This window comes from Gekko japonicus, unplaced genomic scaffold, assembly GCF_001447785.1.
Source record: "Gekko japonicus isolate JY-2015 unplaced genomic scaffold, Gekko_japonicus_V1.1 scaffold223, whole genome shotgun sequence".
NCBI classification, from domain to species: domain Eukaryota; kingdom Metazoa; phylum Chordata; class Lepidosauria; order Squamata; family Gekkonidae; genus Gekko; species Gekko japonicus.
In genome coordinates, this window is record NW_015175977.1 from 157911 (window position 1) to 184884 (window position 26974).

General features: G+C 40.6%; 1 protein-coding gene across 1 annotated transcript in view; it reads left to right on the plus strand.

Moving 5' to 3' along the window:
* Positions 1 to 26974, plus strand: part of MTHFD1L (methylenetetrahydrofolate dehydrogenase (NADP+ dependent) 1-like) — a gene marked incomplete at its 5' end in the record, with an annotated part of 215451 nt that overhangs the window by 152751 nt on the left and 35726 nt on the right. The window contains 2 exons of the mRNA XM_015426158.1: positions 6771 to 6878; positions 8142 to 8294. Of these exons, the coding sequence (XP_015281644.1) occupies positions 6771 to 6878; positions 8142 to 8294 (261 nt within the window). The remainder of the gene's footprint in view (positions 1 to 6770; positions 6879 to 8141; positions 8295 to 26974) is intronic.

A 26974-nucleotide genomic window follows, 5' to 3' on the forward strand; every position in this document is an offset into this window, starting at 1 on the left:
ACGGAGGGGACTGCAGGAAGGCGTGTTTGCTTGCCATTATTAGAAATTGCTTTCCATGGCAAAGCAAGATTTTGTGATAAGAGCCCCTAAGTAGTGCTGTGTTGTTCTCTCACTTGCTCCAGTCTGTGACAATTGATTATAATGGTTTAGATCAGGGATAGCCAATTGCCCAATTGCAGTACTGTTGGGTGCCACACTCTTGTCTAGATACTAGCATAAGGACCAGAAGTGCATTTTAACATGTAAAGGTAAAGGTTCCCTTGCTCGAAAGCCAGTTGAATCCGACTCTAGGATTGCGGTGCTCATCTCCGTTTCAAAGCCGAAGAGCCAGCACTGTCTGAAGACGTTTCCGTGGTCATGTGGCCGGCATGACTAAACACCAAGGCGCACGGAACGTTGTTACCTTCCCACCGAAGTGGTACCTATTTATCTACTTGCAATTTCTTGCTTTCGAACTGCTAGGTTGGCAGGAGCTGGAACTAGAGATGGGAGCTCACTCCATCATGCGGCACCCGGGTCTCGAACTGCTGAACTGACCTTCCACAGCCTGCAGTTCAGCGTCTTAACCACTTGAGCCACCGCAGCTCCTATTTTAACATGTACTCTAACTCAAAAGGGTCAGGGACTAGTTATGCCATCCCTGGGGCCTTAGATTGCATGTTAATCCAAACTTTGTTACTTGGTGACACAGGTACAAGGTAGAATATACTTAAGTAGTATAAAGCCTTTGATGTGATGGGGCTGTGCAAGTAATTTGCTTCCTGAAACATCTTTTGTCTTTCCAGAGTGTTCACGAGATAGCACTGCAATGAAAGATATCTGAAATATGTGAGCAACAAGTTTAATGGCACAGCCACTGGGGGCTGCACAAAGGTGTTTCAGAGCTTGGCCCACAGCTGCCAGTTGCCCCTCTGTGGTTGAGGCTCTTTAACTAGTTTGTGGTACACAAACTCAGAACAAAATGTGGTTTAAATCTCATCACTCTGACATGTTGTTGCAATGTGTTTTGCTGCTCAGCGTTTATTTCCCTAAGCAGACAGTGAAGCAGCAAGGTTCTCCTGGTAGGAGTGTGCTAAGCATTGACTATGGGATTTCTTTCATTACAAATTGTAGGACTTGGAGGTATCCACAGTATACTCAAAAGTTGCATTAATGAGGATGTTTTGCATTTTTCTTCCTCATTTTGCAATGACAGCTGACACAGTAGCATTGTAATAAGAGTCCGAAGAGAAGCTTAATTTTCTTACGGCAAACCTTGCCAGCCAAAGTCCTCTCCACAACCTCCTGGAATGACACACAAACTATTCATGAAGCATTGCCTTAAGCATTCATTAGATTTTACTGTGAAGGTATCTATGAAAAGCTCCAAATGAAGATGTAACATCATCCTGTACAATTTAACCACACTAGTTTAGGATGCAGCTCATTCAAAAGATAAGTAGCGGCAAGGATTAAATTATCGTTTCCTCATAAATTACAGACCTTAGAAACCTCTGTTTCTTTTGGTATATTATCTCAACTGGTAAGCTTCTTTTCCTGTGTTGGTATTATTCTGCTGCTAATTAGTTATGGAAGTCTGTGCTGCTGACACATTTTGTTTACAAATTAGATCTGCAAAATTAAACAAAGCAACAACACCTATTACATTTGAAGTACCAATTAAAGAGACCTCGAGAGAATACCAAGGCTGGGAAGCCAGAGGCAGGTGATCAAGCCACTTCTCTGAATTGCCTCCATGCCCCAGTAGGAGTCACTGTGACTTCCAGGCACAGACACACACACTCACACACAAATGGGGAAATATTTTTAAAATGCATAAAACGGAGGCGATCTAAGGGAATAATTATGCTATGTGGCCAGCTGTATAACCAAGGTTACAGTTTAGATTTTGGGGTCCTAACATTGTTCCCACAATCAGTCTTAGAGTTTGAGTAATTAATATATGTATGCATTCCAAAGGGAACCTCTACATTTTCAGTCTCCAATTGCACATACATAAAGCACGTAGTTTCTAAATATGGGTAATAATAAAGCATCCCATTAGAAAAAAGGATAAAGTTACAGAACTCACATAATTGCATAAACTGCATCTTTAAAGCAAAGAAGATTATTATAAACACAGTCTTAAGATCTTCAGGCAGGCACAAGATAAGGCTCTGGAAGCAGATTCTTAGAAGTTATTGGGGCTGGGCTGAAATGGAGAAGAACGTTTGACAGACATTTTCTCGCCTGTGTAATGGGGTCCAAGTTTAGTGATGGCAGCACTTCAGCACATTTTCAAGCAGTTGCTCTTCCTTTGATACTCTTCGCAGTGTCCTGCAACACCTTCTCAAGAAGTGCCCCAAGTACCTTTTGCTGAGGTGGCAGCCACATTCCACCTCAATCTGCCGCTTCAGCACCATTTTGTTGAAATAAAAATGTGCTTTCAGACTAATAATACTGAGGTCATCACACAACCAAGTGCGTCTTGCTGTGTGATGTTGTCACTATTACTATTTATTTATTTATTTCTACTTTTATCCCGCCCTCCCCCACAAGCAGGCTCAGCGTGCATCACAACATTCCCAAAGCCATACAACATTACAACATTTAAACAGAATACAATAATAAAATAGTTAAAAACAACTTATACACATAAAACCTTAAGAAGCGCCAGCTAAAACAGTTTACTGAATAGGATGTGACTCCAATTACGATGCAGCTGCAGATCTAAACAGAGCAGGAGAATTGGGTGGGTGAGTAAGCAGCTAAGATGGACTATAGTGCTGCTGGGCATAGCTAAGCTAGGCAGAGCAGTGCCAGGTAGGGGAGGCCAGTATGGTGGAATTGTCACTGCCTCGACCGTAGACCATACTAGTAAAAAGAAGGCTGATTTTTACATTTAAAAAGTGACACCTACCGTCTTATTCCTCTGACCCTGGAACATTGGGTGGGGAAAGTCTATCACTGCACAGTAGATGGTGCTAAAGAAATAAATACATTACTGGAATCCCATTATAGTCAGATGGAGGTAGTCTGTCACTGAGCATATGCTAACTATATATTATCCTGAGGATATGCTAACTATATATTATCCATATTATGTGACCTGCAGTTCCCTTAAGGAGCTACACAGAGAATAGAAGTTCTATAGATTGATTATTTTTGGATATTGGGCATATTTTCTTTTGAAATGAAATGTCAGGAAAATAATAAGAGAGCTAGCCGTAGGCCACAGGAAAGTGACTCTTGCAGGCTAAGGGGAAAAGGCTAAATTTGCCAAATAACAGAAGCACAATTGAGCCCATGAATACACAACAGAAAAGACGTTCAGCCATAAACACCAGCAATTATTTGATGCTTAAAAACATATAACATAGGAAAAGATACTTCTGTGATACTGTTTAGGAAAATGGTTCTGTACTTCTATAAAGATGATGGTGAGAAGAGGGAAGAATAAAAGAGGACGTCTGAAAGTTACATTTCTAGGTAAATTGTTAGAAGAGGCTGCAGTGTAGCAGGAGCAAATTTTTATTTCACATTGTGGCTGCTTCGACTGTCAAGATTGGTTTTATGTAATAAGGGGCACTCTGTACATTGTCATTTAACTATGGTGTTTTCCAGTAATAATGGTGGTGAGCCAAAGGAGTGGCTTAGAATTGTACAAAGGACTTGTGTTATCCCAGCAGAATGCTTTGACCTTTTTTCATTGAACAGCCTAAACCAAGGCCCACGCAGCTATTATAAGCTGCTTTTGAAATTCCCTTAGGTTTCATAAGCTATTTGCCTTGCAGTTTGTTGTTGAGTGGAGATTGCTGTTCAAGTTAGACATGTTTTGAACAAATTTTACATTCTGCGGGTCTTAGCAAGAATAATAATAGTAATAGATATTATTGTTAAATGTTGTTGGGTAAGAAGACATTTATTTAGTATTTATTTACAAAAGTTTATATCCTATCTTTCTGCCCTCACAAGGGCCACCAAGGTGGATAATGACACAATCCTCCCCAATACACATCATTAAAACAAAAGTTGAAATACAAACAAAGACATAAAAACAGTAATTAAAACATGGGTCAGGAAGGAGGGATCACTGAGGGAAACAAAATAAGTCTTCACCCGCTGACAGAAGATGGCAACAGTAGGGGACAGACGAATCTCCCAGGGAAGAGAGTTCCAGAGCTTTGGTGGCATGATTGAGAAGGCCCTCTCCTGGGTTGCTACCCACCTAATAGCAAAAGGTGGGGACACACAAAGCAGGACCTCCAAAGATGACCATTGTGGTCGGCTGGGTTCGTAAGGGAGTAGGCAGTCCTTTAGATATGTTAGTCCGAAACCATATCAGGCTTTGAAGGTCCCAGAAACAAATCAGGAGCCAGTGTAGATGAGCCAGGACTGGAATGATATGGTTGCCACGACCCACTCCATTCAACATGCTGACTGCAGCATTCTTTACCAGTTGAAGCTTCCGAACACTTATTAAGGGCAGCCCCACCACATAGGAAAGTATTGCAGTAATCTGATCTAGATGTAACCAGGGCATGCACTACAGTGGCCAGCCAGATCTTTTCTGCCTAGGAAACCCCACAGCTGGCTAACCAGTTAAAGCCGGTAAAAGGCAGCCCTGGCCATAGTTGCCACCTGCTTATCCAGCAGTAGACCTGGGTCCAAGAGCACTCCCGGACTATGGACCTGTTCCTTCAAGGGGAGTGCAACCCCATCTAGAACAAATGACTCCTTGAATCCCAAGTCAAACCTTCCATCCACCAGTAGCACTTCTGTCTTGTTGGGATTAAGCTTCAGTTTATTAGTCTGTATCCTCCCCAAAACTGCCTCCAGGCCACTGATTCAGATGTTCTACAGCCTCCCTGGGATCAGCTGGTAGCATGACATAGAGCTGAGCATCATTCGCATATTGTTGGCAACCCAGCCCAAATCTCTAGGAGACCTCACCCAGTGGTTTCATGTAGATGTTAAAGAGCATAGGGGTCAAGATGGAACTTCGTAGGACACCATAGGCCAAAGGTCAAGGGGCTGAGCAAGCAGTCCCCCAGCACCACCATCTGAAATCTACTTTCCAGTAGGACTGGAACCACTGAAAAATGGTCCCTCCCAATTTGAGCCCAGATAGGCAGTCCAGAAGGATGCCCTCTCCCACTGGTTTCATGCAGGTGTTGGACAGGATTAGGATTAGGATGAATGGAAAGATGATAGGATGTGAATGAATAAGGAGCCCAGAGGGGGAACACTCATCTGCTGCATCTGTGAGCTGTATGTGAATATTCCACCAAGCAACTTGATTCTTTATTTGGGTACATATATTTCAGCTTTAATTGCATGTATGACTTTAGTAGATTTCCTCCCCTCTGTTTGTTAAAAAAAAACAGTTTTGTAGTCAGAATTCCTCCTGAATTGGATAATGATTAGGTTAAACCCTGTCATTTTACAAGGAAGCATTGAAGCATTCCATTTCTATGGCTCTTTTCATCTAAGTGATCTTGTAAGTGCTTTACAGACACAGCTGCAGCAATCAAAGCTAGTGCAGCATAAGCCAGTCACAGTTCGATCGATGCACTATTGATTTCTAAGGCATTCCACTATAAAACTCCCTCTGCTCTGATGATCAGGCATTCTCAACAGCTTCTCCTTAATCATGAAATGAAATGTAGCTGAGGTAACTGCTGCTATACAGGGAAGCTTACTTGAGTTGACCCTGGCTTTAAAAAACTAAACGAGATTTCTTCTGTATCCTTCTCTCCTTCTCCAAGGGTGGGTCATTCTGTTATTTGCATTTCTGTCCTTCCCAACATTCAAGGTGCTAAACACCTATTTAAGAAAAAAGTAATACGACAGCATGTTATTTATTTACAGGTGTAGATGAATAGAAGGGAGCTTAAAACAAACCCTTGCTCTACAGAAATTAAATATTCTACACACATTCTCTACCACTGTTCTTTCCTCAAGAGATACCTCCATTGAGTGCATGTGTATGCCACCACTACACAATAGGAGAAAAGGAGGGGGGAAATCCTTTGAAATATCCATTTTACGCAGTAAAGTCAACATTAAACAGTATGATTGCATCAACACAAAGCAGCTCGTCATACAATAGACAAACATAACCAGAGAGATAAGAATGCAGTTACTCTATAAAAAATAAACCTTGAGAATATCAATAATTTTTTTTAAAAAAAAACCCTCATGAGAATGCAGTTTAAGTATTTCACAGTACAGGAATGACACTTAGTATGGTGAAATCGGAAAAACACAGAAAAAAATGGGAAGATGTATTTTTTCTTGAAAGTAGAGTCTGTTCATGATGTTCTGTAGCTTGACAGACTGCTTTTCCACTCTGTGCCACTAGCCAGAGATTATTAATACAAATGACCATCCAGCCATGAGAGAAATATAAAGTTTTCCCACGTATGACAGTGCATGGCAGACGGTCACACTTGTAATATTACTTATGACCAAGAAGTCAAATGGTTAAAGAACAAACATCCTAGCATGTGATGTGGTGTGCTCATTGTCCATACAACGTGTTCTGAATCTTTGGTCTCTCACCAATAAATAAATCTATATCAACCTTTTGTTTTCTTCTTCCCAATGAAAAAAACAATATCAGAAACCACTTCCTACCACTGCAAACACCCTTAATAATGATTAACACTTTGTATTGTTTCTCTAGGAAAACCTACATACCTCAGTGCAAAATCTGCTCCAGAAATCTTTCAAACAAACCTTGTAGCTAACAAGTGTTAACATTTATATTGTTCCCTTTGTTTCCACAGCTTCCCATTGTCGAAAAGATAAGGATCATAGCACAGAATGTCTACGGAGCTCAAGATATAGAGCTGTCTCCAGCAGCACAGTCTCAAATAGATCGTTACAGCCAGCAGGTAAGAGCAGCATTGATGTGTGCAGTTGGATTCTTCATAGGTGTGACTCCCCTTAGTTTATGTATTATTTGTTTGAATGATGGCTGAGAACGGTGCCATCTGCACTGTGGGCTTCCTACGTCCAGGAACAAAGGATCCATTCACTCATTCGATTCTCCTGTAGGTTCTACATATACATTGGAAGTGATGCACGGATGCAGCACGTACACACACACATTCATATGTACAAACTGAGAGTGCATGAATATGCGAATTCACCCAGGGATATGCAGGGGGGCGTCCTATGCTCTGCTTGGGGAGTTTCACTTGTAATGCCGCACTGGTTTAACACGACATCGGATTGCACTGTGAGCCTCAGGACTCATCGTCTCCTTTTTCTCCTTCTGAACTATCAATTGGGACTTGGAGGGCAAGCGTGAATAATAGTTTGCCTGTTTGAATAAACTTGTAAATTATTATTTCTGCTAAATAAGCTATAACCAATCAGATCCAAAAAAAAAGGATACAGAAAGGGCAGGGAAATGCATATGACTGAGGCTCAGTTATATAGCAGTAACCATAATCTGGCATTACATGTGAATCAAACAAATGTCCCTTGAGATATAGGTTCCAAGCATAGTGGAGAGTGGGAATCTCAAACTCCTGGTTGAAGGCTACATTGTTCCGCTAACTGTTCAGAAGCTGGTACGGGTATGTATCTCCTCTTCCCCGTGCATGAAATTGCACTTGTGGCCAGAGGCTAGAGCTTCAATACACCATACATCTTGTCTCATCTCAAGACTCATATAGTGCCATCCTAAGAACACTTTCCTGGGAGTAAGCTCCATCGAGCAGGGTTCTGAGTAGACCTCTTTTAGGATGGCACTGAGAGAAGCAGAATCAGTTTCTCAAACTAAGAGAACAAAGTCTGAGTACAGTGACACCTTTAAGACCAACAAAGTTTTATTCAAGCTATAAGCTTTTGTGTACAAGTACACGTCCTCACAGACTGTATCTGAAGAAGTGTGATTGCACACGAAAGCTCATACCTTGAATAAAACTTTGTTGGTCTTAAAGGTGTCACTGGGCTCCAACTTTGTTCTGCTGCTTCAGACCAATATGGCTACCCACCTGTATCAAACTGAGAGAGATACTGCAAACTGACCTAATTGATACTGGTCACAGAATTTCTATAAAGCTCTTTCTTTGAGTCAGGATTTCTTTTAAAATGCAGAATACACACAGTCTTGACTATAATCTGGACTTCTGTTTTTTCCCTTTCAGGGATTTGGAAATCTGCCAATCTGTATGGCAAAAACTCACCTTTCTCTCTCTCACATGCCTGAAAGGAAAGGCGTTCCAACAGGTTTCATTCTGCCTATTAGCGATGTGAGGGCCAGCATTGGGGCTGGTTTTATTTATCCTCTTGTTGGGACGGTGAGTAGTGTGTCCTCAATTTTTATACTGTCATTTAGCTTCTCTTTTTGTTTTTATATCAAGAAACTCTTGCGAGAACCTTTTTTGAATTTTTACCAAGGTCAGCAAAATATCTTTGCCAGCTGAGCTTTGGTAGGTTTATTTTACTTACTAATTCATTTTCATTATTTTAAAAGTTATTCTGATGTCTGTCTTCTTTGGGCAATGAGGGGAAAAAGCAATCATGTATTTGTAACATCTTAAATGCAATATATATATATGCATGTATGCACACATATCAAGTAAAGGGTTTTGAATGCAGCTGATTGTCTTTGGGCAATGAGGGGGAAAAGCAATCATGTGTTTGTGACATCTTAAATGCTATATATATATATGCATGCATGCACACATGTCAAGTAAAGGGTTTTGAATGCAGCTGATTTGGGCTTGTGAGATGATCATGTAATGTCAGGGAATTCTACTGGGGGGGAACTATAAAGAGTCAGGGCCAAACTAGATTAATTAATGGCAAATCCTGACCTTTTCCAGCCACATAGGAAGGGGCGGAATCTGAATTTTAGGTAACAAAATGGATCAAACAAACAAGAGCAAACAAAATGGATCCTTCCCCACCCTTTTCCTGCAGATCCTCTTCCCAAACAATGTTTGGCCAGGCTCGTTTCCACTGTCATTGTGCCTAGAAAAAGGGACTGTGGGTAAGAGGTATGTAGTACTTACCCGGGCGTCTCTGTTCTTTCAACTGGACTGCCGCAGACAGGGTCGGCCCCAGCTTATTTTGCACCCTAGGCGAGGATCCCTTCTGGCGCCCCCCCCCCCCGTGTGCCCACCATTTTTCAAAAATAAATGCATTTTAGGAAGAATGAAAAACACAAATAATCAAGAAACTCCCAGAGTACGGGGCCGGGTGCAGTTTGGTGCCCCTAAGGGCCAGCCCGCTCTAGGCGATCACCTAGTTCGCCTAGTGAGTGAGCCGGCCCTGGCAGCTGATTATGTGACTGCATCAGATTTCAGTTTAAACACAAGGATCTACCTATTTAATTTGGCCCTGAGACACTACCTACATGGCAAGGATAGTATCAGTGAGAGATCAGCAAATCATATTGGCCAAAATCCAAAGAACCAGAGCTAATTTCATGAAATTTGTTTCTCTAACAGCAGCACTGCATTTCACATTTATTTATGTATTTATTCAAAATATTTTCGTGCCACATTTCTGCCCAAATAGGATCCTCAATGTGGCAAACATTAAAAGAATAAGAAAAATTTAAACATCATTTGGAATGAAGTTGTGTATAAAATATTAAATTCAATAAAATATATGAACACACATAACAATGCAACCAGGGAGGGGCTCAGTAACAGTTAGTGGGGGCACATCAACTCAGATGAAAAAATCCTCACAAACTACATTTGAAACTGTTGAAGTTTGCAAACCAGTTTATAACACGTTGTGAGAATACATCCTAAGGAGGCAAAAAGAAAGTAAAAGTTACACTGGGCTAGCAAAAGCTCTGTGTGTGATGGAGTCTAGCCATTGTTCTTAGCTAAGGACAACTTTTCATGGTTGCTAATGTAAAACATCTTCCCTTTTTTTAGTTGCTGGTTGATCTTGCCCCATCAACCTGAGGGGGGGGGGAGTATGGCATGGCTTATTAATAATTGTTAAGATGACATATGTAGCCATACTACAGATGTGGACCAAGATCCAATCTGTATTAAAACAGAGTCCTCTTCTGGGGTTATCTAATCTTCCCAGAGCATTGTCTGGCTTCTTCACATGTGGCAGCACATTGCAAGCTGATTGCAAGTCTCTGACTTATTGTTCTGCATTACCACTGAAAGGCAGCAAGGAAGGAAGGGATTCCTGAGTAGATGTGTGTTTGGCATTCAGGAAGTGCCGTCATCGGGTCTCTCAGGCCTTGGGGGTATTCTTTCTATGTATCTGGCCAGGAAACATTCCTTTCACTGCAAGTGCAGTGAACTGTTAGCACTTCCTATGAGAGTGGTAATCCATAATGTGACTTCAACCCTTTTGTGCGCTCTTGGGAAACTAGTTCATGTCTTCTGGAATTTTATGAGTAAGGCTAAATGCTAAATTGAAACATTGTTGAGATGACCAAGATATTAGCTGCCCTAGGTCTGGTCCTCTTCCAAACCTGCAAAGTGCTCTTTTGGCTTCCTGACATTTATGTTGTGTGTTAAAAGATATAAAGAGTGAAATTATGTGCAAATAATTTAGCCAAAATACTAATGCCAAAAGATGATGCAATGTGAGTAATTCAAACTAGATATCCATAGTGCTTGCTATACCTTTATTGAAAATATGGTATATTTACCCACATTTGCAAGACTGTTCCGCTGTCCTTTGTAGGTAATTTATTCACCGTTCATCCATGAATAAGACGACTCTTGGCCATACGTAAACATGGTGGCTATTTATCTGTCGACTGACTTCCAGAGTTGGCCTATGTCAGGAATTGTCCTGCGGTGTCATTGGTTATTTTAACATATCATAACTGAATTTTTAATTTGCTTCACAAGATGTGACATTTAAACATGTTCCAAAATTATTTTGATCTTTTGATTTATTGCTCCAATAATTTATTACATCTTTTATAAACTATATAATAGTGAAAGGTCTGTAAGTTCTTATTAGCGGGTTAAGGTGGTATTAATGGCTCAATAGCAGCAGCATTTAGAAGGTCCTGAGTTGAATCTCTGGCATTGTCAGTTGAAGGATTTCAAGTTGGAGGTGCCGGGAAAGGCTTCTCTGGAGAGCTGCTGCTGGTCCAACTATACAGGACTGAGCCAGATGGACCAGTGGTTTGATCTCACATAAGGAAACTTTGAATTTTTCCTTCCCAGCCATCCTGTTCACTCTTCCCTTTTCCACCTCACTCATCATCCCCACTCTCTGCTAAAGTGCCTTCTTTTAGCCCCCTCTTGTCTATAGCTTCTCTATCCTGATGGACAGGGCTTTTTTTGTGGAAAAAGCCCAGCAGGAACTCATTAGCATAATAGGCCACACCCAAGAAGAAACTTAATAGCATATTAGGCCACACCCCTGACAGCACAGCTCATTGGCATATTAGGCCACTCCCCCATGTTACCAGACGTGTGCTCATCCAGCCACACCCACCTTTTGCTTCTTATTCTGTTTAACTTGTTTGTTGTCAAAACCCAGGGCTTCTTTGTAGCAGGAACTCCTTTGCATGTTAGGCCACACACCCCTAATGTAGCCAATCCTAATGAGTTTCTGTACTGTTGGGTGTGGCCTATTATGCTAATGAGTTCCTGCTGGGTGTGGCCAACTTGGAAGCCAGCCAGAACTCCGTTCCTGTGCGTTCCTGCCCAAAAATAGACCTGCTGATGGAGAAGCAGATCTTTGCTCCACCCTTAGCAGTAAGCTTTATGAGGAACGGGAGGATAAGGAAGTCCAGGGCTTTATCCCATTGGCATGACTATGCCTGCTTTGGTGGTCCTAAAGTTGCCCCAGACTCGCTAGAGTCGGAACTGAGATGGAAGCAAAGCCAAGGCCCTCCACTCCAAGCCAATTTCAGGATGAATGGAAGGAAGGAAGCCAATTCTTGGGCTTGAGGAAGAGAATATGTTTCTAGCTCTATGTTCCTCCAATACAGAAGCTGGTTTTTTCAAGGGAGAGAGGAAGAAGCAATGCTCTGTTTTCCCCCCTCGCACTGTCGACTTGGTTCTCCCACTGCTGGGATCTGGAAAAGGTCTAATAGAGGCGACCTGGATATATGGCTTTCCTGAATCACAAGCTGTTCAGAAAAACGTCTTCAAACGCACGGCGTTCCTATCATTATTGGCTCAGACATTGCAGCTTCTAAAACTCAGCTGCAGACTTCTCTCTTTTTTAAAAAGAAATGCTTCTAAGTTGTGTATTGCCATTGCTTTATTAAAACAACATTATTCATTCTTATGCCAATAAATTGCCAGGCTGGCTGATGAGATGCTGTGTTTGATCTGTGTTAGCCAGCAGTCACAAAAGATGCTTGGTTTTATTTTATATTCTTCTAATCTGAAAATTCAAAGTAATGTCTCTTCTGAACTTCTCTTACAATGCTGCGTAATTATTATATGGTCTTTGCATTGTGTGAACAGTGCCTGAATTTTTTAAACAGAAAATGTAGGGAACAGTGGGACAGTCTTTCTAGGGAAAAATATGTATCAGAGGAAATTAGCAGTAAAACAAGTGGTGCATTTAATTAACACTGGCATTGCTTTTATATTATCTCTCTGTGTTCCTGACCCTGGAGTTGCAGGATATTTGCAGGTGGACTGTTGACATCATACGTTGGCTATACTGTGAGCAGGCAGGAAGGCTTGTTGAATGTGCTTAGGAAACTGGTGAGGTCATTTACGAGTTATGTTTGGGTGGAGACTTTTTGGATTCTCTGGTGTATGTGAAAAGACTCATCCCCACCCCAAAATATCTGCAGCTTTGTACTTTCTTGCATTTTAGTTAAACAGCTTCTCCCAGAGTCAGCTTTGATTAAGATGCAACAAAGAAAATGTTCTCCTGTCTGCCTGCATACAAATAAACATCATTTTAATGTGCCAGCATATGGAGCCACTCTTATCAACAATTTAAAAAAAACTATTTTCCTTTCCCCCCTAATCACCTGGTAACAATTATTGTTGCCCCACAACAACTGCTATTCAGAGGTGCATTACCTCCTCGTAGTTGTGATTAATAGCTGTTGATGGACCTATTGTCCATGAACTAGCTCCACTTACCTTGTATAGAATGCCATTGTAGATATGCCTATAGAATTCATTCTGTGCATTGCTATAGTAGCCTTTGTCAGACAGCACATATAGCTGACCGCAAAACATGTAAAGGAGAAGTGAAAACAGGCATATTGGCCTGAGGCCAGCCTACATGCAATCGCTACACTGTGGGCATAAGCTCTGTTTCCATAATTGAGAATGCTGAACATTCTCAGTCATGGAGATGGTGTTGGCACTGTGCTTATGCCCTAAGGATGTCTATAGGCAGAGGTAGGTCCTATATGCTCCTTTTATACCATACAAATTTTTGATACAAATGTTACAAAAAGCAACATTATATGGGGGAAAATGTAATCCTTTTTTGCTGTCAAATGTTCACTGTCTCCTAGGTAAAAAATAGACATGATGTCGAATTCCACAATACAATTAACTAACGTTTTCTTTCTTTACAGAATAGGTACCGGGGGAGGGGGGGAGCATCACCAAGTGCAAAAAGCAGCTTGGACCAATCAATTTCATTGAGAAAGGGGTTAAATAGCCCATCTCCTACTATACTGTACTGGTTTCCCCCCTTCAGATTTCAGATGAAAACATTGGTTGAAAGGATCACATCAACAATGTCTGAAAGAGAAGCCAATAGATCAGTTTTCCTGTAGATGTTTTATACACACAGAGGCACACAACAGACTACCATTATTTTCTCCTTAGCACCATTGACCCCAGCCTGCTGATAAACATATTGAGTGACCAAACTTCAGTTTCTGTGTTTGTGAACAGAGTTGTAAAAATGATGGGGAAATATATGACTTGAGAAGCTGAATAAATAACTTCATTTGATTGTGCAAAAGCTTTCTCATAATAACCTTAAGCAGAAGAGCAGGCTATATTTCAATATAATTGCATTATAAAAGTCATTTGTGCTAACTCTTAATAGGTCAGCAGTATTCTCATTTCCTGCTTTGCATTCCGGGCTACTTTGAGTTGATTCTGACAATTGGTTCTAATTATATAATGTGTTAGGGTAACATACATGTTTATTATTTAATCGCTGCATGTACCACACCACTCCATGGAGGATTGTTGGTGTGTGTGTATGTGTTGTTTCTGCTGCGTATATTGAGTTTTATTATAGTGTAACATTGCAGTCAATAGGAGAAAATCCCACAGCTAGCTAGCCGCACTTTATGATATAACAGCAATGAATTTTTTTCTTGTAGCTGTTTTGGCAGCTGGAGATAGTTTAATTTTGATAAGTTTGACATAAAGAATGGAATGTGTTCATTTTGGGGAGCCAGAAATATTAAGGGGGTAAGGTAAAGAAAAATGAGACATCTCCACATTGGCTCTGTGGGATTCTTTTTTCATCCAGCATGGTTTAATACTCATTTACTGATGTACATGGAAGAACTTCATTGGTGACGCGTACTGGTTTCATAATAGCACTGCAGAATAATGGCTTTGAAGTAGTATGGCAGAGGAAGAAAAATTGAACTCATTAGTGATAAACATATATGTTGCAACCAGCTTACTATATCTAAATTAGAACTGCAGGGATGTCTCAGGAAGAAACTAAAAGATATGAAAAATTGCGTGCACAAGACTTTCTCTCCCCACACCCACTCGTGAATTTAAAAATGTGGATGTGTGCAAAATCAGATCAAGAAATTCTTCATCACAAATGCTGCATGAGTTGGCTGAGGGGTTGCACAGACTTCACGTCTACAGGCAAAGGATGTTTGGGGATCTACCTATTAGGGAAAAGGGTGAAACTCCCTACTTAAAACAAAATATACACATAACAAAATGGAGGCTGTCATATGACTCCCAGAAGTTAGGACTTGTCAAGGCATGTTACGTTGGGGCATCATTTTTCACTGATCTTTTATTGAAGGATAAGAAAAACCACAGGAAAAACTGACATAAATGTGCAACTTGGATGCATCCTTTCAAGTCAAGAGAGTTGAATACAAAACCCTTATTAAATAGACAAATGAGAACAGCCACATCCAATTGTTGCAGTAGAACAGAACATTAAACATAAAGCATACAAAAGCCGGGGGTGGGGGTGGAAGAACGTTTCAGAAAATAGTCCTCACTTGGATTCATTCAGGTGCTCCATACATCACATTTTTAGAGTAATGTTTGGAAGTCCACATAATATGTTGATTCACTTTGTACAGAGTCAGGATTGCCTGCAGCTCCTTGCTAAGTATATATCTGCTGGTAGAACTGGGTTTGCTGTCATGCAATATAATGTAGTGTGTGGCCCATTTATCAGTGACTTCATAAAATGGCTACTGTTTTATTGTTTCAATAGTAGTTTTTAAGTGTGTGGTGTGCTTTTCAAAATCTTTGCATTTAACATCCCCCAAACCCTGTGAAGTTGGTTTGCCAGAGACAAAATAACTTACATAAAAAGCTTTATGGTTAGATAAGAATCTGCATCTGGATTGTATATACATACCATACAGTCCAATGCATCTCACTGTCTTCTCATTAAATACTGATTCTTTTTTTTTTTCTTTTTGACCCCCCAAAGGTGATTTTTATTGCATTTTCTATAAACTACAACAAAAAAAGGGAGGGGGAAACTACAACTAAGGGAGAAAGGAAAGAAAAACACTAAAAACCCAAGTATAGGAGATCATTACAACAGCTTGTATCAGTTTTAGTCTACAATGCTATTACATTGAACATGGTCGTTTAAGCAATATTATTTATCTTTATAGTTATTAAATTCACTGTTTAAAGAAAATCTCAAGAGTATTGTGCTTATAAGGCACAATTCAGAGTTCTTCAGGCTTCATTTTATTTTATCCTTTCTAATCCTCAGTTGGTAATCACGTTTGGGGGCTGCTGCCCCCTTCTCAGAAGCAGAGTCCTCGACGGAAGTAGAATTAGAGGAAGTAGCTATATCGCTAGGTTTACTGTCTCCATCTTCTTAGCCATCCTCACCAGACTCTCCCATTTGCAGTCTCAGAAACTCCCGCACTTTGAAAACAGAGTCAATCTTTTCTTTTTTATCCTTAAGTTTGAAAAGGACACCTTCAGGAACCAACCATCTATAAGGAATGCTGTTTGTTTGTTTGTAAAAACATGATCAAGTCTTTATATTCCTTCCTCTTCTTCCTTATTTCAAATGGGATATCTTTTAAAATCCTGATGATGTTGCCTCCAATTTTCAAGGGTACTCCTGATGTTGCTTTCAGAATTTGATCCCTCACATGTCTCTTCGAGAATCTTACCACTATCTCTCCAGGCAGGATATTCTTTTTGATGTATACGGAATAGGCGCTATAAACCACATCCATTTCGCTTGTAAGATATTCCATTTTTAAATCTGCAATTGGAGCCAATGCCTCACTCAACATTTGTTTTAGATTCTCGTCTTTAGCCTCAGGGACTCCTTGAAATCGAAGAACGAAGTTGGCTTTCTCCATTTGTATCTGCAATAGCTGGGATTCAGAAGAAACTTTCTTCTTTTCCATGACTGAACCCTTTTTTAACCTTTTTCGATTTGGTATCCATTCCTTCACCTTCTCAGCTGTTTGCTCCAACATTTTCTTAGTTTCATTCAATTGGAGCTGCTGAGCTGCAAAGTTCTGGTTTAATGTTGTCAGCTGTTGGTTGATGTTCATCATCTGGTCCAGTAGAGGGCGCAAAGAGTCTGCTAACAGTTTAGAAAACTCGGTGGTATCTTCCGGTCATGGGCTCATACTTCCAGGAGGTTTTAGTTTCGTTTGCCTCTCCTTCTCCATCCCCCCCCCGCCATGTTAGCAGATAGTTTACTTTTAAAAAGAACCTGCTAAAGTCTCTGTAATTCGCCCAAACGCTTATTGGTGCTCTGGTGTATTTCTCAAAACAGATTTCCACGCTTATACTTCAGCTCCCCCTTAAAAAATCATTACTTCGTTCATGCGTATGGGAGGGGCCCCTCCCCCGCTCGCTCGTCTCGCCGTTCCCAGGGGAGCTTTCTTTTATAATCCCAGTGTTTTCATTTAACTCGACTCACTGTTCATTGTTGGTTCGGAGAGCTCGCCAAAGGTACGTGTAAAACGCCCGATCTCCAATGTTTGTCCCAGTCGGCAGCTCAAGTTCCAGTGCGGACACACAACGGCCAGACCGTCGGGGTGGAAGAGCACCTAAATTCCCCAGCATCGCGCTGGCGAAGAGGCCACCCACGACTAGGAGCCTATCACAAAGGCTCCGAGGGGGTGGCGGACAATCGGCCCCCCCAGCCGCTGATGCACAGATCGCCTCCCCGGGAGCTGCCAGGGATGCGTCTGCTAGTGGGTCACCATAAACCGGAAGTCCCTGAATCTTATTTTCTAAAGTCATGTAATTTGTTACAAAAATAGATGTAATTTGTTACAGGACTTAATGGGTTTTACATGCTTGCTCTATTTGATATTCATTTTATATATTTCATTTATGCTTGTGGTTGTATGAATTTAGTTTGAGTTAGTTTGTTGTATTAGAGTGCTGGCTTTTTGCTGTGAATAAATTTGTTGTTGTATTTTCTGAAGTCACTCTGCTCAGCATTTTTGGAAAAAACTAAGAACCATATATTGTCTTTACTGCTGCAATTAAACAAAGTTAAGATCAATTATGCTAACTTTAGGTGCAGTGTCCAGGACCTGTTGGCAACATATGAAGATGTTCACTCCAATCTTGCACATATCTGTCCACCGATATTTTGTTAAAACCAATTATGTCTATGTCTGCAGCCACAGTTCTTAAGAGGTATAGTTAGCGGGGAAGTGCACATGGGCTCTTTCAAAACCATCTCTCACACCAGATTTGTTGTGTGTCTCTTTGGAGATATACCTGATTCTCAAGTATCCACCTGACCAGACCCTTTTAGTCATACTCATTCTTGCAGTGTGCAGTGTGTCTGCATTTTTTGTTGTTGTTCAGTCACACCGTCGAATCCGACTCTTCACGACCCCATGAACCATGTCACACTAGGCTCTCCTGTCTTCCGCTGTCTTCTGGAGTTTGCTTAATTTCATGTTCGTTGCATCTATGACACTGTCTAACCATCTCGTCCTTTGCCGTCCCCTTCTTCTTTGACATTCAGTCTTTCCCAGCATCAGGGTCTTCTCCAGTGAGTGCTCCCTTCTCATTTGGTGGCCAAAGTATTTGAGCTTCAGCTTCAGTATCTGGGCTTCCAGGGAACAGTCAGAGTTGATTTCTTTTAGGATTGACTGATTTGATCTCCTTGCAGTCCAAGGGACTCTCAAGAGTTTTTTCCAGCACCATAATTCGAAAGCATCTATTCTTTGATGCTCGGCCTTCCTTATGGACCAACTGTCACAGCCATACATTACTACTGGGAATACTATTGCTTTGACCATACAGACTTTTGTTGGCAGGGTGATGTCTCTGCTTTTTATTATGCTGTCTAGGTTTGCCATCGTTTTCCTCCCAAGGAGCAGGCATCTTTTAATTTCATGGCTGCAGTCACCGTCTGCAGTGATCTTGGATCCCAGGAACGTGAAGTCTGTCACTACTTCCATGACTTCCCCTTCTATTTGCCAAGTAGTGAGGCCCTGGCCCCAATATTACCATCATTATTAACAGCCTGATACAACCCAGGCTATGATGTTAATTGACAGCATGTCTATGGATGCTGCTAATGCCTGCCATTGTGTACGAATCACACTAGCAATTTATATTATGTATGTTTTATAATTATATTCTTGTGATTTTATTTAGTTTTTGTTTTAGCTGTTTTATATACTGTATGTATGCTGCCCTGAGCCTGCCCTGGCAGGGAGGGTGGGAAAGAAAGGAAGAAAGGGAGGGAGGGAGGAGGAGGAGATTGGATTTATACCCCGCCCTTCACTCGGAATCTCAGAGCAGCTTACAAACTCCTTTCCCTTCCCCTCCCCACAACAGACACCCTGTGATGGAGGTGGGGCTAAGAGAGCTCTGATAGAACTGCTCTTTCAGGGTCAGCTCTGGGAGAACTATGGTTTACCCAAGGTCATCCAGCAGCGGCAAGTGGAGGAATGGGGAATCAAACCTGGTTCTCCCAGATTAGGGTCCACACACTTAGAGTCTGCACACTTAACCACTACACCAAACTGAAGAGCACCTTAATGGTAAAACCATGAGAGCACCTCCTGTGAACAAACTTTGCAACTGGGATGCAACTGTTGGTTATGATAGAATTCTTTCGATTGCTTAGTCACATTTCTAGGAGAAAATATTTTTATAGAAGTTCTATAGAATTGGAATTCTTTGTAAACCCTGCATGAATAATTTTTTAAAAAAGAATTCTAACTTACACATTAGCTTTGATTTTTTTTCCCAATAAAATAACGGATTACTAAGCAGCACCTAAACTGAAATGCAAATTTCAGCATTTTGTCTTTTTCCTTGCCTGTTATCTCAGAAATCACCTGTATTACATATAGATATAAATAATATAAGTAAGCGGAGGTAAAGGTAAAAAAGAAAAAAAAGTACGTGCAGTTCATCCAAAGCTGAGCGTTTTGAAGCCACATTGATTTCATGTCTTGCATGTCTTGCCCCGAATGAAATATAAAAGTTCTTAAGATTGGCTGGATTGCGTCCTGTGTGTATAAAGAGGACTTCAGTGAGTTAAGCTGTCTCTTTCAATCCGAGTACAAGAGCAGGAAAATCATGCAATCCGGAAACAGTCATGTTTACCCACATCAAGAATAAGCCTATATGGTTGATACAATGTCATATATCCTACCTCTCCTCCAGCCTAAGGAGCCTTCCTTCCACTGAAGTGATTCTTCTTTTGGAGGAAGCCTCTGTAGACTAGGATACATGCCAATAGAATGGTTGTGGGGTCAGGGGCAGGGAGAATGAACAAAATAGGACCATCGTGTACAAGCCCTGTAGTTTTTATTGCTACTGGTAGCCTTTTTACTAGTGTCCTGTCTTTTAAGTGGAATTCAGTTAAAGAAAAACTGAACCATTTCGAAACTTCCACCTACTCATGACGTTTTGTTGCTGTAGTCTGCTACTCATATCTTATTACTTGTTCTTTATTTGCTTACTGCCAGGGAAATTGTCAACTCACACTTCTTATCTAATCCATTGCTAGAAAGGTTTGGCACGCCTTCGTGTTGATGTGAAAGGCCTGTTTCCCCCAGGATTCCCTCCTTCAGCTTCTTAGTTCTCACAATTTCCAAGCCAGCTTTGCTGCTATTCAGTTCATTTTAGGGAAAAGGAGGATTAAGAATATTGCCAGGTGAGTAATGCCGATTTTAAGAGAATTAGGGGACTGTCTAAAAGTAAATGTGTGAAAGAGAAATATCAGATGTTAAAAGTGGTGTATCATTTCACACTTCACAGTGCAACACTCAGCAGAGTTATACACCCTTCTAAACCTATTGACTTTAATGGAATTATAAGGGAAGAACTCTCCTTTGGATTGCACTGTCAATGTAGTAGTGCAAACAAAGGTCTTCCAGATGAATTACAAGCCAAGACCAAATTTGTTTGTTTACAATATGTATTTGCCTACCCCCACTTTAACTTCCTACGCTCTAGGTGGCTAAAATGCAACAAAACACATACAAAAAAGTCCATCAACGAGACTGTAAATGCAGTAATTAAAAATGCTGCCACATCTGCCAAAACAGCTTACCCTCCATCAAATGCCCTTTGAAATAAGACTGTTTTACACACTTTCCTAAATGCAACAAGTGAAGCACCCTCTTCACCCGTTCTGGTAGGCCATTCCAGAGAACTAGACCTACACAGAAAAAGCCCATACGGACACTCCTAAGAGAAGGCTACCTGAAGAACATAGATGGAAAATGAGACTAAACAGAGAGATGTGGTATTTCTGAAAGTTAGATTTGGTTTGTAATTAGGTTCATCTATAGTCCCCAGACCAGCCTTCCTTTACTACTGAAGCCTGGTGGCAGTATCAAGAGAAGTTGCTCTGGCCTCCAGAATGCCCTGCAGCAGCACTGTAGGTGCCATGTCTCAAGCCTCAGAATTCTAACAACCAGGATCCCATCGTTTCCCAGGGTTTCTAGATCTCTGCTAAGGAAACAGATAACTAACCTGAATTAAGGCCCAGTTAGCTCATTTTAGGTGAATTGAACCTGGGGAAGTTTGCCCATTACTACTTCAGAAACTCTTTGGTGTGTTATAAGGATTCTAATTCAATTTTGATGAAACTCTGAAAATCCATAGACATGGCCAAATGGTTCTGATGGCTTTGTTGGCCCAATAATATTTCATTCAAGAGCATTCATTCTACGTTTGTGCAAATGGTAGTCTCTCTTCTAACATGATCCAATTTAATATCATTGGGAAAACAATTCTCTACAGATTAGTTAATTACTACTTACTGCTTACTACTGGTGATGTTTCATTGCTTAAAATTGTCTAGAGTATCTTTCATTAGAAGCATAGCTACATTTGCCAGATTGCTGGTTAGCAATCATGGCAGGCTGCAGCTGCAGTATAGGAAGCATATCCATATGATCAGGCTCAGTAGTATCCCTATACTAGAAGTGTATGGTGGAAAAAGAGACGCTGTGGCAACAGCATGGCAAAGAACTTTATCAAGTGGGTTTGTCAGTGGCTTCTGTATAAAGAAGTACATCATGGGAACAGATCACATGGCAGTGGCTCATATGCCACAGTGAATCACCCCAGAATGAAATCTACCAAGTACCATTGCTTCTCAGTTTCTGTGACAATTACCACAAATTCCTTTCAACAAATACAGTGTTTGGATTCCCTTGTTAGAGCATCTGAGAAAGCTGCATAGTAAATTGAAATAACAAAACGATTCTGTAATAGCTAAAAGATTTTTGATGCTTCTTTTCATTAATCCAAAGAAGTTTAGAATCATTACAAGAACTCTTGTCTCTCCAGAATTTCATTTGGAAACTCTGCTTTTTTTGCTATTTAAAGCAAGCTTTTTTGAGGGAAGAAACTGATGACAGAAATGATATAATGGATAGTCTGATATTTCAAGAGCTGCTAAGGTGACATAGGAATTTAATAGTTGTTTAAGTAAAAAGTGGGAAGATTACCCAGCAACTTTGAAAATCTGGGCATATTGAATGCAATTAATTTTAGTTGTGAAGCTTGCCTCATTAATCATTTGAATGCAAGCATGATCAAAGCTAAAATGCTTCATCCAACCTTTTTCTATGTAATAATTATCTTCACTTTCATAACAAAAAAGGAAACGTTTAGTTCAGTTCCCTTTTTATATAAATGGGGAGAAAATCTGTTTGGGATGTTTGTAAGCAATGAGACTGCTGGACATTTTTAAGTTCCCAAGCCCTGGCCCAGCTGGAGCCTCCAAAATTGCATTGTAAGTATGATCTGAGAAGGCGACACAACTTCAGACCAATGGCAAGTGTCGGGTTTGGTGCCAACATGGTGACATTTTAGATGTGATGGAGCCACGATCATTGCTCAACTAACTGAACTTGCTCCGCTGTCTTAGGAAATTCCAGGCAGGATATGGAAATGAATGAGCTACTGCCACCACCTTAATATTCGTGCTGTAGTTGCACCTTGCCATTCATTCATCCAGCAATAATTTTATCATCCTGCTTGATTTTGCTTCTGTTCCTTGCTGTCCAAAGAGAGGGTGCAAGCAGACAGGTTGTTAAGGAGGTCTAGGAAGAGCAAGTTGATAAAATCAGCTTTGGACAGGCAACAGAGAGATGGCAGTAAGAGGAGAGAGGAGGCTGAACTGGTGGCATATGAACATAAGAGCTTGGTTAGATCAGACCACAGATCCATCTTGTCCCAGCATCCTGTCTCACACAGTGGCCAACCAGTTACTCTGGAGGTCTAGCAACAGGGCATGGAAGCCAAGGCCTTTCTCTGATGTTGCCTCCTGGCATTGGTATTCAGAGGTTTACTGCCTGTGAACATGGAGGTTCCCTTTAGTCACCATGGCTAGTAGCCAGCCACTGATAGACTTATCCATCATGAATCTGTCTAATCCCCTTTTAAAGTTGTCTATGTCTGTGACTGTCGCTACATCCACTGGCTGCAAATTCTACCTTTTAATCACTCACTGTGTAAAGAAGTTTTTCCTTTTGTCCATCCTGAATCCACTGCCCATGTACTGCTACCTTCACCCAGCCCACCCTCTCCTTCTGAGCCCAAGGAAGAGACAGGGTCTCACATTTTAAAATTCGCCATGGAAGTTGTCTTGTCCAAGAACCCTGATAAACTTGGAGCCAGCTGTGCTGGTAGCCTTTCATTCTTAATTATTTGCTGTTTCAGTCATTTCCCCTTTTAATCTTTTTATCTTCAGGAATAACCACTCATTATGCACATGTTGGAATGCAAGTTCTAAAGGTTGATAGACTCCAGATGATATCGGAAGCCAGGACCCGTGAGAATCTTAGGGATGTTATAGATGGACCACATCTCTTTCAAAGGAATTAAAGGTTACTGGCAGTAATCTAGGGGAAAGTCCAGAGAACTTGAAAAAAATGTTCCTTTAACTGGAGAAGAGAGAAAGAGGCAGAGGATGTCTCTTGTTTGTGCTTTTTGAACTTGGCACTGTTTTAATGGTACTAAAATACCATGTGCATTATCAGAATTAGTCTTACCCCTTGGAAAATAATTGTTCATTAAATATATGTGAAATAGATTGTATACTATAATAGGAAGCATTAGTTTAAACACATTTTCCCTGTATATCTCCTGCAGTTACAAGGCAGCTGAAATGAAATCCTGATCTTCTGTTTCCTCTCTAATAGAAGACCAAATGATTCTCCCGCAACTTTGAGCTAAGCTTGAAGTGATCCAACCAGTGGGACAGATCTGGCCTTCAGGCAATTTATGTGGCCTGGCCTTACCAAATGTTATCAAGGTTTGCTAGAATGTTACCCCATTTTAATTTATAAGGAAAAGAAGAAAGCTTTTTATTATTTATTTATTAAATTTATATCCCACCCTTCTCCAAAAAATGGGCTCAGGGCGGCTCACAACATAAAATCAACAAACAGTAAAAACAGTAAAACAATAAATAGCAATAGCTATTTATTTAAACAACAGCTTAAGTTGTAAGAAATAATTATTCCACACTTCAATGTTGCACACATCAAAAAGTACAATATAATACATATGTAATATGTAAAGCAAACCTGAGTGTATGTGCTCCATAACTGGCAAAGACAGTTAATGCCTCCTTGAGAGAAGGGTGGTTGCTCCTGCCTTGAAACTGTCAGTGGTGCATCCACTCCTGAAGAAATGTACTTTGACCCAGAAGAGCTGAAATAAATACTGTCCAATCTCAAATGTAGCATTCTTGAGCTAAGTGATTGAACAATACGCAAATTGTTTGGATCCATTCTAGTCTTCGTTCAGGCCTGGTTATGGGACCGAAAGGGCCTTGGATTACTTGTGGCCAGAAGGAGTACAGGGAGAATGTGACCCAGTTAATTCTCCTGGACCTCTCAGCAACTTTTGATACCGTGGATCATGGTATCCTTCTGGACCACCTTTCAGGGTTGGGACTGGCAGGCACTGTTCTGTGGTGGTTTTGATCCCACCTTAGAAGTAGGTTTCAGAGTGCGGTGCTGTGGGATTGCTGCTTAGCCTCTTGGCCTTTGGGGACCCACAAGGTATGAACTTGTTCCCCATTTTTTTAAAAAAGAAATCTACGTGAAGCTGCTGGGAGAGGTCATCTGGAGATTTGGGTTGAGTTGCTACCAGTATGCAGATAAACGCAACTCTGTCTTGTACTTCCAGCAGATCTCAGGGAAGCTGTGGAAAATGTGAACAGGTGTCTGGTGGCAGTGCTGGGATAGAAGAGAGCTAAGAAGCTGAAATTTAATCCCAACAAAATGGAGGTGCCATGGGTAGGGGGAAGGTCTGACCTAGGAATTAGGATAGCCCCTGCTCTGGATTGGACATTTTTGTGCATCCTAACTTAATTTTCAAAGCAGACATGGTTAAATTGCATTCTAATCAGTCAGTTATTATTGATAACACTGCTTAGAAAATCTCAATTTCAGAAATATGCTCTTTGGTGGTGGTTGTTTTCTGATTGTAAAATAAGTTATAGATCTGAAATGTTTGAGCAGTTTAGTTTATTATTACAGTCTTAAGTCCAGCATACAATATAAACATAATATGAGAAAGAAGGGAAAAACAGATAATATACAGAATAAAAATCTAAATTTAAAAACTTTTAAAATTCGACTCCCGCAATCTAAGAATCAGTGCACAGAACTCAGCAACTGAATCTGTAATCTCTGCATTCTTATCTGACAGAAGCCAATGAAGCCTTCCTTTGTTTGTATTAATGTGACCAGGTATCCTATCAACTAATGGAATAATAATTTTAAGATGAGCCTCTCTGTAGAATGGGCAACTGAAAAACATATGCTCTACTGATTCAACTTCGCATGAAGTGCATGAACATAGCCTTTCAGGGTAGGGGTTTTTATTGTACCTGCCTTGAATGACTGCAGATGGAAGGGCAGAACATCTGGCTAGGGCAATTGCCCTTCTAAAGTTCTTTCCCTCCACTGAAGTCAAATATGTAGTGCTTTCAGTGTTCCCTCTAAGCTGTGGACTCCTGTGAGCAGAAATTCTACTTTGTGAGCTACTGGCATTAAAGTTGTGGACAGGTAGTTTGGCTGCTGCATAAAATTAGTTTGCTCTGGAGCCATCTTTCCTGAGCTAAGACAAAAATGTGTGAGCTGGAGGCTAAAAAACTGAGCTAGCTCACACTAACTCAGCTTAGAGGGAACACTGCTTTTGATATTTAGCAACGCTCCGAGTTTTGAAACCGTAGTGATATCAGATTGTCATTCAATATCCTCAACTCTTTAATTAGCCCTTTGGCTTGTTCAAATCCATAGGATAAAAGTAGCTGAGGTGAAAAGCCAATTCTATGAATATGAAAGTAAACTGCCTTAATCCAACTGTATTTGAAATCATCCTGGAAGATCAGGGGAAGCAAGCCTTGTGGGTTGAAATGACAGTTTGAGCAGAGTTGCACCCTTTTGAGCCCTTAAATCTGTAGCAGTTGCTCAGGTAGCTGGGGACATAGATTGTCTCTATCTCAATCCAACCAATTTCCTGTTCATGGTCAATTCACACTACCAGTTTTCCCCCCAATCATTACATGTGCAGGAATCCATAAGGAATTTGTATATCTAAAATATTTATATCCCACATATATATCTATAGATCACAGAGGTGGCTAACAGTTATCAAAAGCAGACCTTGATTTGCTCAAAGGTCCCACGCACACTCAGCTTTCCCATGAAAATACTTTGGGCAATCTTTTTGCATAATGCTGAATAATAGCTATCCAACTGAATATGTGATGGATCCACACAACACCAGGTGGTAACAGTAAAGATTTTGTATTGGAGAGAAATGAGCTTCATGCTTCAGTCTCATATTATGTGTTGTCCTATAAGAGCACTTTTTGTTACCCTCAAGAAGCTGGTTTGGCTGCATAAGGAGTTGACCTGTGGAAATATAGCTGCCCTAAAAGGAAACCTGCGAGGTGTCGTTTTTTTAAAGATGCCTTTTCACTCAAGAGGGGAAAAATGGTTTTTATGAATGTGTTGAAAACCAGTCTGGTAACTTGAACAAAATGTGGACTTTTCTTACAGCGATACGTATGTAGACGGCATCTGTGATGGCTGCAAACTATTAATCACCCATTCATTGTATATATTATATTCTGTAATGGCAAAGCTTTCTACTTGCCAGAAACTTCTTTCTAGGTGTGATTTTTATGGTGTGTTCATGTGGCCATTTTTCTTCCACTGTAAGCTCTTTTTTCTTTTAATATCTGAGGATAAGATACATGTAGAATTCACCATTGTGAAACAATGATTGAAAATGATTCAACCCAAGTTCAGAAAATCTGAAATTATTATTATTATTATTATTATTATTATTATTATTATTATTATTATTATTAT